Raw genomic sequence first — 21,266 nt, 5'->3', positions numbered from 1 at the left:
AGCACTGGCAGATTTTTCACTCAGGTTCTGTTAGGCATGTGACTGAGTCATGTGACCAGTGCTGTCATTGCAAGGAATCCTGGGTAAAAGAGACTACTGGGCATTTTCTGCCTCTTTAATGGGAGGTGGTTTCTTCTAAGAAGAGGGTGGTGGTGGCTATTGGATAGACAACTGCCAGTGTCTTCCATGATTCTTTTCCTTAAACTACCTAGCCTTCCATCTCTTCTAGAATATACTCTATTAGTTACCTCTATGCTTTCCTACATTTTTACTTCATTATTTATTCACTCATTCAACAAACATTTATTGAGCACCTACTGTATCTCAGGCATAGCTTTAAGTGCTGGGGATATTATTTACAAAACAGATGGAAATTTCAGCCCTCCTAGGGTGGACACACTAGAACAGCCCTGTCCAATGCAACTTACCGTGGTGATGGAAATGTCCTGTGTATGCACTGTCCTCATGTGGCTATGGAGCTCTTGAAATGCAACATGTTTGACTGAAGAACTGAATGTTTCATTTCACTTAAATTAAGTGTATATTTAACTAGCTAAGTGTGGCTAGCAGTTACCATATTGCACAGTGCCCAGTGAAGACCAAGGGATACATCAACTTCTCTCCCTGGACATATAAACGATGCTCAGTTTTCTCCCACCCTGAAAATCCTCTTTTCTCATATCTGGGCACACAATTCCACTTCCTCTCCTCTTGTTCTCTCTCAGCCATCAGCCACAACAAGACACCTGATGCCGCACAGAATGGATGCTCTTTGTCCTTTGCATGCTTCTTATCTCCATGCCCTGGAGACCGACGACCTCTTCTTTCACTAAATGCTTTCAAACTTGACCCCCATGGATGCCCTTCCCTGCCCCATCTTCTCCCTCTTCTATGTCTTCTCCCTCTTTTTCACAAATCTCCTTCCTCTACTTGTCTCTTAAAATGTTGCTCTTCCCCAACATTCCATTGAGGATCCTTGGATTTTTCCACATTACCTATCTGCCTTGGGACATCTGGTCTGCCATAACCCTTTCCTTTGCCACATCTTACTTATTCACCTTCCAAATATTTATTGAATACCTCCTAGGCTATGAAAGGTGCTATCAATGCTACAAAAAAGGTATCTGTCCTCATAGAGCTGACATTCTAGAATAGGGAGTGAATAATAAATACAACTTAAACAATGTAATTCCAGAAAGTGAAGGGGCAGGGTCTCTTTAGCTGGAAGCACCAGAGAATTCCTCTCTCTGAGAAGACAGAAATCTGAGTTTTGACCTGAAGGATTTGTAGAGGCCAGCTAGGCAAAGAAGGGGAAAGTTGAGGGGATGGGGGCAGCAGAGGACAGGGTTTCAGTAGAGCAGTTTCGAGGTGGGAAGGAGCTTTTCCTGTTGACCGAACAGAAAGGAAGTCTGAGTGGTCAGAGTGTTGTGGGACAGGGCTGTCAGCAGGGGTCAAATCATGCAAGATCTTGTGGTCATGGTAGAGTTTGGATCTTGTTCTCAGCCTGATGGAAGCCATTGGAAGGTTTTAAGTAGGGAGTGACAGGAAACTGGCATCTCAAACTCAATGCGTCTACAACCCTGCTCTTGATCTTTCTGCAAACCTGCTCCTTCCTCCATCTTTCCCATCGCCATTGACAGCAGCTCTGTCCTTAAGGTATCCCAGACCAAAACCCAGGAGTCACCCTCGACTCCTCTCTCTCCCACCCCACAATCGATCCTTTCAGTGGAAGTCCTCAGACTCTACCTGAGTGCCTGGCACATAGCAGGTGCTCACTAAATCCTTGTTGAATAAATGAGTGAACATCACTCAGTGATTTGTTCAGAACCAGAAAACCAGGAAGCCATACTTTTCCTCTCTTTCTTCCCCAGCACTGCTTACCTCTACCCCCCGCCCCCCATCTACCTAATCACAAGACAGTAAAGCACAGCACAGTAGAGAACTGGAATTCTGGACTCCTGTGGCCCTCAATTTGAATTCTGACTTGGTGGTACAGACCTACATGTATTATTATTATTAATTTCTCTGGGCTTTAGTTTCCTTCTCTGTAAAATGGGACTCAAACTGCCAACTGCTGGGATGCATGGAGGACCTGATAAGCCCAGGCAAGCTCCCTGCTGCAAGGCACTCAATGGCAGCTATATATAAATCGGGGCCTCCTTTGTACTCCCACTGCCTTTGTCCTAGTTCCAGCCTTCCTTACGCCGGCCTGCTCTTGCCTCTCCCTCCTAACTTCTGCTCCATCACCACCAATCTGTCCTTTCAGCTGTCATGCTTGTCTTCCCAACGCCAACCCTAATCACATCCCTCCCCTGCTCCAAAACCTTACATGACTCCCACTGTCCACAGGAAGAAACCCATCTCAAACTCACCCTCCAGTCCACAGCCTCCACTGTCCAGCCCACCTGACTTCTCCCCTACTGTGTACCCTGCATGAAGACTTCTGCCTCCATAGGGTGCTCTCGGCCAGAAAAGCCTCACCCATACTCCTGTTCCCCTCCTAATTCTTTCTTATTCTTCTAGGGAGGGGGACGGTAGATAACATGTCTTTGTGCCAGCTGGGATTGCACAGGGCATGAGGGAGGTCAGATTATCTGCATTTCTGAGGCTTGGACAGGTTAAGGCAAAAGTCATACAATGAGGAAATGCAGAGCCAGGATTTAACCCCTGGTCTGAGATTTTCTGACTGTGCCCCAGATTTGAGCTCTGCAATGATACTGTCCCCAGTCTGTATTCATTTCCTCCTCATTCCTGCCTCCTACATGCTTGGGGTCAGAGGGGCTTGTACTTGCATCTCTCACCCACTTACTTGTGTGGTCTCCCAAGGGCAGGGTTTAGTTCATCCCAGCGTCATCATTGCATCCAGCATGACCTCCCTGGTCCAGACCCATCATTGCTCACCTGCACCAATGCGGTTGCTCCTCTCTAGTCTCCCTGCTTCTGACCTTGCTCCCCAGAGGGATCATATTTTAATGCAAGTCAGACCACATATCTCCTCAGAACTCTCCCTGGCTCCCACCTCTCTCAGAGCAAAAGCTGAAGTCCTCACCATGACCCACAAGGCTCTGTACTTTCTGCCCTGTCACCTCCCCGCCCCCACTCACTCTGCTCCAGCCACACCAACCTCATCGCTGCTCCTCAAATGCACCAGGCATGGTCCTGCCTCAGGACCTTTGCACTGGCTATTCCCTCTGCCCAGAGTTTTATCCTGACGTATTCATTATGTGGCTCACCCCTCACTTTCTTTTTTATAAATTAATTATTTATCTTTGGTGGCAGCCAGTATGGGGATCTGAACCCTTGGCCTTGGTATTATCAGCACCATGCTCTCCCAAGTGAGCAAACCAACCAGCCCTATTTTTAATTGTTCATATTTTGGGGGTACAGTGTATTGTTTCAATACATGCATATATTATACAGTGATTCACTTAGGGTAAATAGCATATCCATCACCTAAATATTTTTCTTTGTGGTAATTATGGTCAAGATCCTCTTTTCTAGCTATTTAGAAATATTCAACATAATTTTATTAGCTATGGTCAGCCTAGACCACCGGAACTTACTCCTCCCATCTACCTGTAACTTTGTAGTCTTTAATCTGCCTCTTCCCCTTCCCAACCCCCACCCCCTTTCGTGTTCAGCCTCTGGTAACCACTATTCTACTCTCTGCTCCTATGAGAACCACTTTTTTTTTTAGCTTCCACATATGAGTGAGGTCATGTGATATTTGTCTTTCTGTGCCTGGCTTACTTCACTTAGCATGATGATCTTTGGTTCCATCCATGCTGCTGCAAATGACAGGATTTTATTGTTTTTATAGCTGAATGGTATTCCATTGTGTATATATACCACATTTTTTTTATCCATTCATCCGTTGATGAACATTTAGGTTGATTCCATCTCTTGGCTGTTGTGAATAGTGCTGCGATGGGAGTGCAGCTGTCCCTTCGATATATTGATTTCACGTCCTTTGTCACCCCCTCACTTTCTTCAAATCTTTACTCAAATGTCTATTTCTCTGGACTTGTACTGTCTGGTACAGTTGCCACTGGCCACACGTAGCCTTCAAGCACTCGAACTGAGATGCATAGTAAGTGTAGGATACGCACCAGATTTCAAAGAAAATAATGTGTAAAATTTGTTATTAACACTATTTTGTATTGATTGCCTGTTGAAATGGTAATACTTTGGAGAGCATATTAGTCTGTTTTCTGCCACTTATACCAATACCTGAAACTGGGTAGCTTAGAAAAAAACAGAATTTATTTCTTACAGTCTTGGAGGCTGGGAAGTCCAAGGTCGAGGAGGCACATATGGTAAGGGCCTTATTCCCGGTGGGCAATCTCTGCAGAATCTCAAGGTGGTGTAGGGAATGACGTGGCAAAAGGGCTGAGTGTGCTAATGTATTTTCTCCCTTTCCTTATAAAGCCACCAATCTACTTTCATGATAATCCATTAATCCATTAACCCATTAATCCATGAATGGATTAATCCATTCATGAAAGTGTAGCCCTTATGATCCTGTCACCTCTGAAAAGCCCCACCTTCCAAATACCATTTTGAGGATTAAGCTTCAACATGAGGTTTGGAGGGGACAAACATTCAAACCATAGCAGATAGATTGGATTAAATAAGCCATATTATTAAAATTAATTTTACCTTTTCTTTTTACTTTTTCATTGTGGCTACTAGAAAATTTAAAATTTCATACGTGGCTCTTAAATGTCTACTGGGAAGTGCTGGTCTGAATACTCTTAACAGTGAACTGCTTTCCTGTCAGGTGGTAAATAGCAGTTGCCTTCTCTGATATAAATGTCATCAGTCCCCCACACCCAACCCCACATCTCTGATGCTTCCCTTCCCCTTTCCCTGCATTACCTTCCTCCTTAGTATTCATCACTCAAGCATCTGGTGTGCTTAATGGGTTTACTCTGTCACACACACACACATGCACATGCACGCGCGCGCGTGCACACACACACACACACACACACACACACACAGGGATTCCTGTGTCTTGTCCCCAGGACCAGCACAGACCTCAGCATGTTGTCGATGCTCAGTTAATGTTGGTGAAATGAATAAATGAAGACTCAACCAATGCCTGTCCTTTGCTGTGCACACCCTAGCTGACAGCCTTTATCTGCCTCACACCTGTGATGGATTCATTCATTGTGTGCATTTTTTTGTTAAAGGTTTCTCTTCTGTATCAGCTGCATGGGGCAGGGATAATCTTTTGTATTGTTCTACCCAACACATAGAACTGCTCAAACGCACACTTGTTGATGGTGGAAAAGTAAGTCAATCCAACTGAGTGTGCCCATCTCTGCTCTAGGAGTGGTCTTGAATAAAGAATTGGGAACTTTCCCTGTCTTAATTTGGGGTGGCCCAGAAAAAAACCCAAAACAAGGATTCTGTGCAATTAGTTCATCTGGGAGGTGACCCCAGGAAGTGTTGATGAGGGAGAGGGAAGGTAAGGCAAGGGAGGGAGAGTCATCCAGCAAGTTACCCCTGTGGGCAACTGTGTTCAGTCCTGCTGGAAGCCTGTGTAGAACTCACACCTCACAGCAATCCAGAATGAGGGTTGAAGGAACTGGGGTATTAATCCACCTACTCCCAGCAATCTTTGGTTGCGGGCTGCTTCCGTAGGGGCGTTCATTCCCTGGGTGTGCCTCAGCTTCAGAGAAAGCCCTTGGGCAAAAAGGTGTAGAAACCAGTTGGCCACAGACAAAAGTGGTAAGACCCAGGCCCCTGGACAAAACTGAAGACTTGCCTCAAATTATTTGCTGTGGCTACCCTCCTCTTAAGCACAGCTCTCTGGTTTTTGGACTTTTGTCCATCATATGAAGTTCTGATGACAACCTCTTTTATTGCACTGTTCCGTGACAGATCACTGTATATCACTTACCTCTGAAATGGACACATTCAGGAAACAGGTCTGGGAGGGACCCCTTGTCTCAGCTGCAATGCTTTTACAAATGAGGTCACGGGACGGGGTCTTATGTTTCTACAGAGAGCTTATCTCATCTATTTCCATGATTCTTACTCACTTGCATTTACAAGGGTGACTCTTTTTGATCCAAGGCATGGGGTCTGTAGCCCCCTTCTGAGTCTGATGCCCACTAGCCCACACAAGCAGGCCACACCCACTGTTTGATTTTTCATTTATTTCTGAGTAGCTTGGTGCACTGCCTGTGTGACTGGCATTGTGCTGACCACTTCACAAGTGTCAACTCATTTCCTCCCCACAACGTTTTGAGATGTTGGTACCATTGTTATCCCTGTTATACAAAAGGGGAAACTGAGAAACAGAGTGGGGAGGTGACTTATTCAAGGTCACCCAGCTGGAAAGTGGCAGAGCTGGGATTTGAACCCATGCAGGCTGGGCTCTTCATACTCAACTACTTTCCTGCCATTTGGTAAAGAGCCCCAAGCTCCAGAGGGTCAGCCTTTCCCCAGCCCCTCACCATGATCCGTTCTGGTTGTGGGTTGTGAAATTCATCGAATGTCACCCCAACCATGCACCATGGGAAAGCTTCCATTCCTCTCATTGCAACATTAATGAAGCATCAACCATTCACCTGTTTTGGCTCTTTGTAAATCACCTTTAATCCCCCAAGGTAGATCCTGTTAACACCATTTTGCAAGTGAAGAGACTAAGGCCAGCGATGTAAAGTCACTTCCCGTGGTCACCCAGCCAATAAAGGACAACGTGGAACCCCAAGCACCCCACTCCATCTGTCTGACCTGGGAACCCACCCTCTGTTTTCCATGTGGCTTCTTTCTTCCAGCATCTTGGCGACAGTTGGGACAGAGTTTGACCTTCGGACGCTGAGGGCAGTTCGAGTGCTGCGGCCGCTCAAGCTGGTGTCTGGAATCCCAAGTGCGTGAGTTTCAACCCTGACAAGGGGTTTGCTGGGGAGGGGTCCTAGGAGCCCTCAGTTTCCCCTCTGCAGACCATCGCAGGAGGACCCCAGCTAGTGTCAGGGCAGTCTCCTCTTGGGGAATGCTCCCCAGGAACCTATTGCAGGTCCAGGTGAGTTCTGAAAGCAAGCCAGGAGCCTCACCCATTTATTGAGCACCTCCTGTATGTCAAGAGCCATGCTAAGTACCACACATGATCTCATTCGGTCCTCACAGCCCTATGAAGTGAATGGTACTGATACCTCCTTATTAAAAATGGGGAAACCAAGGCTCAGCGTGGCTGAAAAATTGGAACAGGGTCACATGGGTGAGAAGTGGCAGAACTAGGAGTTAGCAAGTGGGACTCCAAGCCTGGGTGATGACACTGGTGGCAATGACCATTTCCATTTATTGAGTGCCTACTGTGGACTGGGCACTGCAGAAAGAACTTCTATGTGCATTATCTTATTTCATTCTCACAATCACCCAGTGTATACCCATTTTACAGATGAGAAGGCTGAGGATCAGAGAGGTTAAATTATTTACCTGAATTCTTCCAGGTTGACAGTGACAAGCTCCAGAGTCCATACACAATTCCACGCTGCTTTCTTGTTCCCCAGGGACACACCTGCTCTACCCTTTGGGATGGCTTCCACACTCAGGGTCAGGATTACGTATAGGTTCAGCTGGGAAAAAAAAAGTAAAAACACAATGCGGCTGCTCTTTTTCTATCCTGCTGCCTCAGTCGCTAATAGTAATAATAATTTATAAAGTATTTACTATGTGCCAGGAACTAAGTATTTTCCATTTTTTAAACTCATTTATCCTCATAACAAGCCTGTGAGGTAGGCTTGGTTATTGCCACCATTTTACATTTTATTGGCTTCATTCTTCAGGTTCATTGCCACCCGGGTTTAAAAGTAAGAATTCTCAGATGACCACCAGCAGGGTCTTTTTGTAGGGAGATGGCGTTTCTACCCAGGTCTCTACAACAGCCCAGCAGATGCCTACCTCATATTAAATTAAGGGTCATCCCAAAGCTACAGAGTTTCTGTTTAACGACCGCCGGTAATGTGGCAGGTACATTGCTAGCTATGAACTCTCTCATTTAATACTGTGAGGCAGGTACTGTTCCAATCCCCATTTACAGATGGAGAAATTGAGATTCCAAGTGGCAGCCTGACTTGCTCAAGGTCACATTGCTAGTGAGTAGATGACCAGGTCAGGTTCCCTAGAAGTAGACTTAGGTAAGTGTTCAGATGCACCTGCTTTATTGGGGGATTGTTCTCAGGAGAGAAAAAGTGAGGGCAGAAGTTCAGGGCAAGGGAAGGAATTGAGCGTGGATGCAGTCTCAGCTGGAATCTAGCCTCAGCCTGATCTATCAGGGAGCACTGGAGTGGACACAGCACCAGAGTTGTCCTCCAATGTAAGGCAAGAAGGCTGGCCTTTTTTACTTCCCTGGTCAATTATTGGGTATGAGAAGTGGAAAAGCAATAGCCTCCCAGGCAAGGCAGCTCTCAATCACCACGTACAATTCTACAAAGAAAGAGGCAGCTGGAAGCTGTTAGCAACCAACACCTACAGCAGCTGGAGGGTGGATGCACCAGCAAGCAAAGGAGATCTGGGCCGGGCACCACCAGCATCGTGTCCAGAGACTTGACCACTCCACTTCCATTAGCATCGACATTACACTGTGGACCCCTTGGAGGAGCATAGTCCCCTGACCAGGCTGACAGTTTACCTCTTTTACTGTGTCAAGAGGTACTGATCACAAAGCAAGACCCCAAGCTATATAGGTTGCTCAGAACAGAGAAGGCAGCATCTGCACGTGGGAGAACATCAGGCTTCGAGCCAGATGGACCTGGGTTTGAATCCCGGCTCTGCTATTGCTGAGGCCCTTGGATGAATCATGACATTTCCCTGGACCTTGCTCCTCACTTCTGTAAAACGGGAATGATTTTATACATGCGCACATCTCAAGGGGCTGTCGCTAGAAGCCAATGAAATAATGGTGAGTCTAGTTCCTGGGGATTGAAAGTTGGGATGCTGGCTGCTTCTCTATGCAGAGCTGCAACTAGCCTAGATGGTGCCTTTGTATGAATTAGGAAAAGCCCCCTCTTGGCGAGGAGAAAAAAAAATTTAGAAAAATGTGCCCCTTTCTGCATAGAAGCTGCCCAACACCCAGAAAAATATCTCAGAAAGCAAAAAATCTCCATCCCCTTCTTGCCCAGAAGTTCATCAAATGTATATCAAATATTTTTTTAGATACTTTAAAATTAAAAGTGCTTTTAAAAAATTTAGAAAGGAATGTTCCCATTATTATAAGGACCAGCCTGTGCGTGATCTTCCCTCCATCTTCTTTCACCATTTCTCCATCCCCAGCCTCCTGTGTGCTGTGGGTTCCCCTGGGAGGCATCTTGGTGGCGGGTTTTGGGTGCTTTCTCACAGGGCCGTGGGGCCTCTCTCTGTGTCTCCCCAGGTTTACAAGTCGTCCTGAAGTCGATCATGAAGGCGATGATCCCTTTGCTGCAGATCGGCCTCCTCCTATTTTTTGCAATCCTTATTTTTGCAATCATAGGGTTAGAATTTTATATGGGAAAATTTCATACCACCTGCTTTGAAGAGGGGACAGGTAGGTCCAAGCAGCGTGATGTGCTTTTTCCAATTTCCTATTCTTGGGGACAAGCTCCAGAAAGGGATATGCAAGAGCCGTCTTTTCTCTCCTGGCAGCTGGGAGAATCTCCTCAAAAAGTACTGCAGAAAAGGCAGCAGGAGAAATAGCTCCTAAGATCTTGGTTGTTGCTATGGTCTTCAGTTGGGGTCCCCCAAAGGGCAACCCACAGAGTAAGTGGTTCATTTGGGAATGATCCCAGGAAGCACCATTGGGGGAATGGGACCTGAGAAAGGAAAAGGAAGATACCTAGTAAAGGGAATGTTATCACACAGGTTAACCTCTGTGGGCAACTGGGGCTCAATCCCACTGGGCACCTCTGGGAGACAGCATAAATCACACACCTCAGAGCCATCCCCGCTGAGGGGCAAGGGAGCTGAGCTGGGGTATTTATCCACCGACTTCTGTCTGACATTGGTGAGGACTGCTCCTGGGTGGGCTTTGATGCCCCGGCACATGTGGCTGGGTAGAGCAGGCATCGCAGGTGTTTTCAGGTGGAAGCACCAAGAGGCAGGGCCAGAGACAACAGGATATGATCATGGCTCCAATGACACCCTCTGCCTGGTTACCTCCCAGTGAGACCTTGGCCCAGGCTGAGTTCTAAAGCAGGAAGAGAGGGAGGGTGACTCGGCCAGGAAAGGGCTAGTGCCTGAGTGCTGTATGGGTAGCAGCCCTTTACCCTGTAGAAGAAAAGAGTACAAGATGGGTCTACCTGGTCTTCCCCAGGATGTGCCTGAAGATTCTCCTACAGTGAGTCCTGGCACCAACCAGTTGGAACCTGGCACCCAGCAGAACCAATCAGAACCAACCAGAACCTAGCACCCAGAAGAACCAATCACAACCCATCAGCAGCATCCTGGCCCCTCCTCCCGCTGTGCCTGTGTTAACCCTTTTGTGTCTGGGTCAAGGGGAAGTCTGGAGGTGGGGTGAGTAGGAGAAAAGTGGCAGGAGACACAGTCCTGGGGCTCAGCTCTGAGCCAGCAGTGTGGAAGGGCCATTGTCCCCTGCTATTCATACTCAGGGACTGACTAGCTTTCAGATACACTTGGTTAAATCCGTGGCTATCCAAACTCTAGCACCTTACTCTCTGAAACCCATGAACAAATGGAATCAAATAAGCAGGGATGCCTGTATGTCAATATTTGACCCACCTGCTGTCCCAGTGCAGGCAGGCTGAATGGCCACACCGGTCCTGAACTCTCTGGGTCAAAAGATCTGGGAATGGACAAAAGAGTGAAGCCCAAAGGGGAACCCATGTTGCAAGTGAAGGAAGTTTCAGGCCTCTTCCTGGGAAAGGCAGCCGTGGAGAAGATTCCTTCCCTGAGCGGCTTCCTACGCACCTTCTCCATCCAGGGGCCCCCAAGTGGATTGGCAGACTCAGCCACTGAGCCCTGTCCCCACACCTCCCCCAGAGGATGGAAAACCCAGTGGGGAAGGTTTATTCGAGATGGCTGGGATTTGTGGGGGGTTTTTTTAGGTTTTGTTTTTCTCTTGTTCCTCCTGTCTCCTCTCCTGGGCTTGTGAAGTTTGCTCAATATGGAATGTCCTAATTATTTCTTTCCCCGATGAAGGTGTTAATTGAGGCACAGCTATTTCTACACCTGGCCTCATCACCCAGACGGAAACGCGAGAGAGAAAGAGAGAGAGAGAGAAGGCAGGGCCCCTCGGAAAAATCAGCCACGTGCAGAGGAACCAGGACTCCTGGATCCTAGGTTTAATGAGATTTTTTTTTTTTTTTTTCCTGCCAAGACTGGCTGTAGGAGCAGAGGCCATGAGACTGGCTTGGGTCTGGGTGGGGCTGTGAGGGAACAGACGTGGGTGCAGCAACCGGAGGGTAGGAAGCCTCGATTTAGGAGGATGACTGAAAAGATCACGATTAAAAATATAAGACGTGTAAGAGACAGATATATACAGACACCCAGGCAGCAGGTTAATTTGAAAATGTATTTATAACCAAATTCTTCAGACTCTCTGGACGGTTGTTTTTCTGGAAGCAACCCTCAGAGTGTTTCGTGGTTGGGGGTTTGAGGAAAATTCAATCAAGAACACCACTGGGCATAGCTCCTAAAGACAGACATGTTCTCAGTTGAGTTCCTCAGCATTGGGAACCCAGTTCCTGTACACCCAGCACTGTGGTAAATGCTCAGAGAAATGTAAAGACGAAGGGAAAGGCTTCCCGCTGTCAAGAGCATCCAAAAGAGTTGTAGGAGCCAAGACCCCTCACGTGCAACAATTTATATCACTGAAGGCTAATATATGGTTATATCCACACAGCATCCCCAAATAAACACTTGGGAGCTATTATAGACCTGGCGGGGGGTGGTAGGTTAGCTGGGCTGACACAAAGGGACTACATGGGGTGGTGGGAATTGAGCCAGACTCGGACACTTCCTAGAGATGGAAAATGTGTCAGACAGAGGCGACCTTCCCAGCAAACAGTGATTCTCATTTATTATAGGACCTCATGAATTTTTTTTTTCCTTCCCGAGCCTTACATTTAAAAGATTTTTACCTTTCAACTTATATTTATTAAGTGATAGTCCATGTACCAAGTCCAGTGTAAATGCAAAGGTGTTTCCAGCAACTAAAACTAGTGGAGAGGGTAGACTTAGAGTTTCTGTTTAACTGGCACTGGAAAGGCCAAGGAGATTCATTCATTCAGTGTTGGTTTATTTCCCTTTGCCGTGTGCTAAGTCAAGGCTGGGAATTGGCACCGCAGAGCCTGTAACACATACATTGAGATATATTTTTGTTGAGTAGGAAGCTTGAGTTTATCCACTCGGCTGTTTGTTTTTTCCTTGGACAGTGGAGAGGTTTTCTTTGAAAACCTTCAAAAGTGTCACTCACTGAATAAGGTCCTCTCAGACCCACTGCTCTGGTCAAATGAGGACATTCCCAAGATGACCCTGCCTCCCCACCCCATCAATACCTTGGGATTCTGACCTGACTTTTAGCACCCATCCCAACCACCACCTCCCCTGGAAGCTGTCTTTGGTTTTCAGCAAAAGGGGCGTCCACTGGCACGTTTCTCTCTTCTTGTGGCATTTTCACAATCTGCCTCCTGCTATTTGGGGAGAAAGCTTAGCTCCTCCTGTTCCTTACCCTTAGGCAAGGGTAGGAACTGTGCGTACTTGTGTCCCACACCCCCAGAACAGCTCCCTGAGCCCGGTACATCTCAAGAAGAAAAAAAAAATCTGCAAGGCTGTGGTAGAGTAACACAATGCAATTGACGGATTTGTCCTAATAGATGTCTGAAGAACACTGCATCCGACAACCACACAATGCACACAGCAATTTCCCAAAACTGACTATATCATAAACCATGAAGCTCATCTCAGCAGAGTTCAAGAGACTGGAAAAATACAAAACATATTCTCTGACCACAATGCAATTAAGCAGGAAATCAGTAACAAAAAGACAACTCTGAGAGTGTTTGGAAATTAAGAGACATGCCTGGTATTTATGTCCAGAGATAACATGATGTCCAAGATCTGCTTTAAAAATATTCTAGAGGCAAGGCAAAGTGAGCAGAGGGGATATAGGTGAAACAGGGTTGGCCCTGAGTTGATAAGTGTTGAAATTGGTGATAAATACACAGGGATTTATTTTACTATTCTCTCTCTCTCAATATACATATGTGTGTATAAATATATGTTATATATATGTTGAGAGAGAGCTCTATATATGGAGAGATATCTAGATAGATAGATATAAGGGTACTTCAAAAAGTTCATGGAAAGATTCATATTATCTTTCAATTCTGTTTTTCCATGAACTTTTTGAAGTATTTTTAGAGAGAGAGATCTGACACATTTTTTTAAAAAAAGGAAAAGAAAAGAAATACTTATAAATTATGCATGGGTCAAAGAAGAAATAAAATGGAAATGAGAAAATATTTTACTTAAACAATAATGATAAAAATATATGACAAAATGTATGAGATGCAGCTAAAGCTGCACTTAAAGGGCAATTTATAGCCTTGCAGAAAGTTAACCCATCTCAAAAGCTTAGCAAACAGACAGCAGAATAAACCCACAGAAAACAGGGTGAGATAAGTAATAAAGCTTAGAGAAGATGTTAGTGAAACAGCAATAGATCAACTAACCCAAATGCTGATTTTTTTTTTTAAGAATACTGACAACTTTCTCCCAATAGCCATTTTTTTCAACAGCATTGAATATTCACTGGTTCCTGTTTCTCAGAGCTGGTTTTTCCTGCTCCTTTCCCTGACTTTTCTCCCCTTCCCTTTTATAGATGACATTCAGGGTGAGTCTCCAGCTCCATGTGGGACAGAGGAACCTGCCCGCACTTGCCCCAATGGGACCAAATGTCAGCCCTACTGGGAAGGGCCCAACAATGGGATCACCCAGTTCGACAACATCCTATTTGCAGTGCTGACTGTTTTCCAGTGCATCACCATGGAAGGGTGGACTGATCTCCTCTACAATGTAAGTGATGCTGAGACACCACACGTATTGGATGGCCAGAGTCATGGGGAGGTGGTCTTCTGGGGCCAGTGAGGCTCCAGAGGCTGCTATGGAGGGATCCTGAGCCAGGGAAGGCAGCCCAGGGACAACCTCAACATAGCACCAGGAAAGCCAGCCTGAGGCCCAGGCCTTCAGATATTCCAGGGCTCATCAGCAGAACTATTGAGAAAGTCCCTCAGGGCATGGAAGTCTGGAGGGCACATAAATGCTGCATAATTTTTCATTGTGCAAGTGTTTAAATATAATTTTAGATTTCTGAATACATAAGGGTTGTGTGATCGAAAAACCAACATGGATAAAAGGGTATCCTTGGACTTAGCAAGGGGGTCCTGCCCTGGGGCCCATCTGGGCGTCCTTCAGCCATGCCCCTCCCCCAGCCATAGTCCCCACTATGGGGTGAGGAGTCCATGAAGTAGAGAGGACTTACCTACCAAGAGCTTGTGCCCCGCTTTCTAGGCCACATTCTGGGTTATCTGGGATCCTGGAATTCCCTGCCCAAAGCCAGATTCCATGGACTTGCATGAGAGTCTTCCATGGGTCTATTTACACCCTTGGAGGGCCAAGGGCATCTGAGGGGGTTTGTTGGCACAAACATGGCTAGAGCTTGCACACGCAAGCTGGAACGTCCACGTGTGCTTGGAGCCCCTCGGCAAGACAGAGCCATGAGTGGGAAGAGAACAGGGCAGGTCACAGTCAAGGGCAGGGCTGGACCTCCCCACACCATAATCCAACGTAGTCATCCAGATTCTAAATTCTACCCTAATCTTCCAGGGTTAGTGAAGGTATATCTGTAAAGTAGAAGCATAAAGCATGTTTTATTTAGCAGCTTTTAAATACTTACACGTAGTATATGGCCTCTGTGTGTACTCATGTCCTAGGTCTTGAAAATGATAGGGACTGATCTGAAAAGATGTACACTCCCACCTGCCCCTCTTCCACCCAGTCTTCTGCCCTCCATCCCCCAAATGCAACCCCTTTAGTTCCTTGGCATATCTTTCCAATGTTTATTTATGCAAATACAAGCATAATCAAATGTATATCCTCTCCCCTCTTTCTTACATCAGAGGATAACATCGTATGCGTGCTATTCTGTTCCATAATTTTTTTCTCTCATAATAACATGTTCTGGAGATCTTTCCATTACAGGACATAACAGTCTCCTCATTCTTTTGTACAGCTGCCTAGTATTCTATTGTGTGGCTGCCCATGGTTTATTTAATCAGTCGCCTTGGGAGAGATGCTAGGGTGGTTTCCTGTCCACTGACATCGAACACAATACTTCCATAAGCAATAGTGCACGTACATCTTTTCGTGCTTTTGCAGGTATAGCTGGGGGGTGGGAGGTGTCCCTTCCCAGAAGTAGAATTGTGGAGTCAAAGGCTAAATGCATTTCTAATTTTGGTAGATATTTAGATGTGCTAGTTTTAAAGCCCCCTCTACTCTCAACACAATAAACCTTTCCTCATTCACTTGTGCAGGTGACAGGGCCCCAAGCCAGTCCCCTGTCAGCAGCTGGAGAAGGGTGGAGCCAAGGGCTCAGGGTCACCACAAGTGTAGTGACCCTGTGAAGCTTCCTGGAGCCCAGCATACACACCTCTGTCAACTCATGGGGATTTCCTCTCCACCTGCCCTAAGGGCTAAAATTGCCAGTTAAGGCTGGGTCAGCGTTTGGCCTGCTCAGGAGCAATGTCTTGCTTCCTCCTGCATGTGGAAAACCTAAATTCTCTCCCTGGTCCCAGTGCATATTCCTTAAGAAATTTTCCACTTTAGGGGTGGTGGGAGATTTATAAGAACCCATTCTTTTGATCAATGGCCTATTTTAGGGTGGGACTGAGAGTGCAGCTTGGAAGTGGGCAGCAAAAGGAGCTGCCATAGACAGTTGTGCGTGTCATGCACTGCACAGGTCACCGCATCTCCGGAGTGCCATTCATATCATAGACAACATAGATTTCTACTGATATTGTGGTAATTTATTGACAGACATAAAGAATGTGGGAAAGGGACATGGTGTTCTAATTTGCACAAAGACCTTGTCTGAGTGTAGCATCTCTAGGAACAGACGGCAGATCCAAGCTCAGGTCCTCTCTTGGGACTCACCTGCAAATAGCTTGGGCCAAGGGTTACATCTAATTGTCCAGAGCTTGCTGGGGGATTTTTATGGGTTCTAGGTTTTTACTTTGCAAGGCTTGTGTGAGAGGAGGCTTCAGCAGGAAGTGAATCTTTCTGGGAGGGAAACAGAACTGGATAATGGGGAAGGTTTGGGAACTCAGGCAGAGAAGGGGAGTGTGGAGCAGGAGCTTAGAAAATTGTGAACATGGAAAGGGGTTATGTCACGGGGTCAGGCATCCAGAGAAAGGGTCTGGGAGTTCAGAGTAAGACACTGGGGGTGTGCCCAGTGGTAGGAGAGGACGTGTGAGCAGGACCACAAATTTCCAGAGGATTTTACAGTCATTAGCACCATTGTCCAAGGACTGTCTGCCTTGGGAGCCTCTGAGTTTAGAGCCGAGCCACCTCAGGAGAAGCAAGCTTAGTGGTCAAGAGCACAGACTCAGGAGCCAGCCTGGGTGGGTTCCTCCCAACTCCACCCCTTCCTTGCTGTGCAACCTTGAGCAAAGTGCTTGGCCTCTCTGTGCCTCCATTTCCACACGTGCAACATGGGGAGAAGCATAGTCCTACCTCACAGGGCATGAGGACTGAGGGAGGTGGATACATGTGTAGCATTTAGAACAGTGCCTGACTGTGGATGAGCTCTGGATAAGCCACAGTCTCCTCTCCAAGTGGTGCTCCTTTTAGAAATGTGCATGGATTTTTCATTGTAACAATTCCAGCAGCACCTGAGGAAGTGGAGTGAGCTGAGGGGTCTCACTTTATTCCCCACCCTGGCCACGCCTGTACTAACTCACGCCTGTACTAAAGTGCCTTCTAGCACTTTCCATGTATTATTTTGTCCTTTGGGTAGAAGCCTGAGCAGTGATTTAGGCTTAATATGAACCTAGAACAGAGCTTCTCACCAAGGGACGATTATGCCCCCTGGGTGACACCTGGCAGTGTCTGCAGATGTTTTCAGTTGTCACACTGGGTGGAGAGAGGGATACTGCTAGCATCTAGTGGGTGTAGGCCAGGGATGCTGCTGAAAATCCTACAGTGCACAGTTCAGCCCCCACCACAGAAAATGATCCAGCTGAAATGTCAATAGAGTTTCAGGTAGAAAACCCTGGACTGGAAGACTGAGGCTCCATGAGGACAGGGATTCCTGCTGCGATCACCCGCCATTCTCTGCCTCTCTCTGGGACTGCTGTGGCCACAGGTCCTGCATGGGGAACCCCCAGGAGCAGCCCCCAACCAATGCCTGGAGGAGTGGGTGGATAAATCCCCCAGCTCGCCCCCCTCAGGTGCTTTGATCTTCCATGAGTCTCCCCAGTGGGATTGGGCTCCAGCTGCCCACAAGGCTAACCTGCTCACTAACACACCCTGTACCTGCCGCCTTCCCTTCCTGTCTGGTGCCTTGTGGGATCAACTCCTGGATTCCTTTCCTGGGGTTGCTGTAACAAAGTGCCACCAACTGGCTGGCTTAAAAAACAAATGTGTTGTCTCGCAGTTCTGGAGGCCAGAAGTCCAAGCTTAAGGTGTCGGCAGGGCCGTGCTCCCACTGAAGGCACTAGGGGAGAATCCTTCTTTGCCTCTTCCAGCTTCTGGTGATCATTGACAATCATTGGTGTTCCTTGGCTCGTAGATCCTCTGTCCTCCACTCCAGTCCTCCATCACCACATGACATCCTCTCTTCATGGTCTGTATCTGTGTCTCTTCTTCTTTTCTTAGAAGGACACCAGTCACATTGGATTAGGATCCACCCTACCCCAGTACAACCTAATTTTAATTAATTACATCTGCAATGACACTATTTCCAAATAAGGTCACATTTTAAGGTGGAGTTAAGACTTCAACATATATTTGGTGGGGGTGGGGGACACAATTCCATTATAACACCTCCCTAGTAAACTACTGACACATGAACCTTTGTTTGGGGATCCCCAAATTAAGACAATCCCTGCCCGACACAACCAGTAGGGGTTCTCATTGCCAGGATGTGGGGACTAAGGTGGCCGTCTTTGAGTTTCTGCTGAGGGGACAGAGCTGTTGTTTCAGGACTCATTTGGACCCTACCTTGTGCCCAGCCATCCGCCAGCCCTGCTCAGGCCTGTCCTGGGATGCGCATTGCTCTGTCCGGCCACAGGCAGGCACAGTGTCCAGAATCTTTGTCCTCTGTGGCTGATGCTAGAGCCAAGGCTCATGGTGTAGCCTTGCCAGCCACGACTCCCTCACTCACTTCTGAACAAGCCAGTAGGTAAGATCCATGGAGAGTCCGGACCTACTTGCTCCAAGTATATTGGAATCTACGAGTGCAGATGACCATTGGAGGCCACCTGCCTGGATGGGCAGCCCTTTAAGATTCTAGCATCTCAGTTTTTTCTCTTAACATCATTGAAATCCATTTATTTATTCAATACAGATGGCCCCTGACTTAAGTTTTGACTTATGATTTTTTGACTTTACAATGGTGCAAAAGAGATTTGCATTCAGTAGAAGCCTTACTTCAAATTTTGAATTTTGGTCTTCTCCTTGGCTAGCAATATGCAGTACGATACTGTCTCACGATGCCAGGCTCGCGGTGGAGATCCGCAGCTCCCAATCGGCCACCTGATCCTGAGGGTAATCAGATGATACTCTGCATTTTCGACTTCCAGTATCTTCAACTTACAATGGGTTTCTCAGGATGTAACCCCATTGTAAGTCGAGGAGCATCTGTCATTGTTTGTTGAGCACCTAATGTGTGCTGGGCAATGATTATGTGACTGGGGACACTGCAAGGAAGGAGACAAACTAAAATCCCCACCCTGGTAGGGGAGGCAGATGCAAACAGTAAACATGATAAATAATAAACTACACAAAAAGTGGGAGATAGACAGTAAGCAAATGGGTACTATGGGAAGCCAGTGGAAATGAAAGCAGCCCAAGAGGACAGGTGATGGGTGTAGGGGCTAGTCTAGGTCAGGCAATCAGGGAGGGCTTCTTCAAGGAGGTGACAGTTAAGCAGAGAAGGAGGGAGCCAGGCAGATGTTTGGGGAAGAGTATTCCTGTTCCTGAAGGAATAGTAGCAGCTCACCTGAAATGTGTTTGGCCACCTTCGAAGCTTGTGATTTGTTTCTTTTCTTTCTGCCTTGGCTTCCCGGTTCAAGTGCCTTTTGAAGAAATCCTAACCTCCACTAATCAGCAATGCTGTCCAAGGCTCATATCAGGATGTGCATCCCAGAGTTGTTTATAAAATTAGAACAAAACTGGAAGCAACTAAAAGCCTGACAATACGGAACTGGTTAAATACCGTATGGCCCCTCCATATGATGGAATATTACATCGTCATTAAAAATCATCTGTTGGGAGAATATTTAAGGATGCGGGAAAATGCTCAACTTATAATGATGAGTGGGGAAAATTAACCTTAAAAAAGGAATCAAGGCGAGGCAAACCTTATGATCGCAAGTGTATAAATATGAAAATGTAAGTAAAGAAAAAAATACTGGAAGACACCATGCAGAGATGGTCTTCAGATGGTGGGATTCGGGGAATCTATTTTCTCGATACTTCTCTGTGTCTTCAAATTTTCCTACAACGAGCACAAAAACTTACTTTTATAATCAGGAAAAATATTTAAACTTGTGGAACTTGTCTTGCTAAATATTTGGGAGAAAGAAAAAAGATTTTTGGTCTTTCCTAGACCAGGAGACAGGGAGGAAGTGTTCTGGGTGCCGTTGTGGAATCTGTCCAAAGAGAGTTCACATCAAAATAAATAAATGATTAATTGATTGGCATATCAATAATAAATGAAAATTTTATTTTGTTGATAAATAAAGAAGGGGCAAACCTTCCTTACAGAAGCATTCCATTGAATGTAGGTAAACCACCCCCCTAAATAATCTCTCCTCCTTTGATAGTGAGCAGGACTTAGTGACTCTTCCAAAGAGTGAGTAGAGAAAGGGGTTTTATAGTTTTACAGTAGAGAAAATGATAGACACCACTTTAACCGAGTGATGAAGATTAACGTCCCCAGGGGATGTGGTTTCACGTAACACTTGATTTGACATGATGAGGAGGCTACAACAGCTCTGTGGCCTTCTTCCCAAAAGCTCGTCACCCCAGTTTAATCATGAGCAAAGCATCAGGTGAACCCAGATTGGAGGACATTCTACTATATACCTGACCAGTCTTCTTTAAGACTGTCAAAGCTTTAATAAATGAGGGAAGACTGAGAGACTGTCACAGACCAGATGACACAAAGGAGACATGACAACTAAATGCAAGGTAGGATCCTAGAACAGAAAGGGGACATAAATGGGAACATAGATGAAATCCAAATAATGTCTGGAATTTCATTTTTTTTTTTCTTGAAACCTGCGCGGGAGAGATTATTAGCCATTTTTAGACAAATAAGACTCAGAGAGGCTGAGCCACTTGCCTGAGGTTGTCCAGCTAGCCAATGTCAGTACCAGGATGTGAACCTTGACATTTCCTCTTCCCTATGCTCTGGGCATGGTCCCAGAAGGTCAGATACAGAGAGGGGGGAGAAGGGAGGAAGGGAAAGAGAGAGCAAGGGGGGATACTTTTACAAGGAGCAATTTCTTAAAACTCTCACTAAAGTCTGGGGCAGAAAAGATGGAAGCTCAGAAACAGGAGGGTCCACCTCAGAGGTTCTTAATTTGTTGAGCCACTATTCTAAAGATGTCAGTAAAAGACAAGTGATGATGGAGGAAGCCAAATGCATTGAAATTGTTCTCAATATATATATTTTTTTAAATAAATAAATATATATATTATATAATATTTTTTTGGCAGCTGGCCAGTACACAGATATGAATCCTTGACCTAGGTGTTATAACACCTCAAAATATTTTTTAGAAAGAGATTTGTGATACAGTTTAAGAGATGTGATCTTTTATTACACATTGACAATAAGACCTAGCAACAGGTCAGATAAGTTCCATAATTTCATGGCAATGTTAAGCGTAAAAGACTGTATTAATCTGTTTCTGTCACTTATAACAAAATACCTGGAACTGGGTAACTTATAAGAAAATGAGATTTCTTGCTTACAGTTTCAGAGGCTGGGAAGTCCACAGTGCAGGGAACACATCTGGTGAGGGTCTTGGTAA

At 46.1% G+C, this 21,266-nt stretch overlaps 1 protein-coding gene across 3 annotated transcripts in view; it reads left to right on the top strand.

The window, feature by feature from the left end:
* The window catches only part of CACNA1A (calcium voltage-gated channel subunit alpha1 A), a 229,580-nt gene that overhangs the window by 97,075 nt on the left and 111,239 nt on the right, over positions 1-21,266 (top strand). For all 3 annotated transcript variants that reach the window (XM_063110743.1, XM_063110744.1, XM_063110742.1), the window contains exons 4-6: positions 6,792-6,883; positions 9,383-9,535; positions 13,829-14,022. In XM_063110743.1, the coding sequence (XP_062966813.1) occupies positions 6,792-6,883; positions 9,383-9,535; positions 13,829-14,022 (439 nt within the window). The remainder of the gene's footprint in view (positions 1-6,791; positions 6,884-9,382; positions 9,536-13,828; positions 14,023-21,266) is intronic.

This window comes from Cynocephalus volans, chromosome 10, assembly GCF_027409185.1.
Source record: "Cynocephalus volans isolate mCynVol1 chromosome 10, mCynVol1.pri, whole genome shotgun sequence".
NCBI lineage: Eukaryota > Metazoa > Chordata > Mammalia > Dermoptera > Cynocephalidae > Cynocephalus > Cynocephalus volans.
The sequence above is the reverse complement of the archived record's forward strand: the minus strand, read 5'-3'. Positions and strand labels throughout refer to the sequence as shown.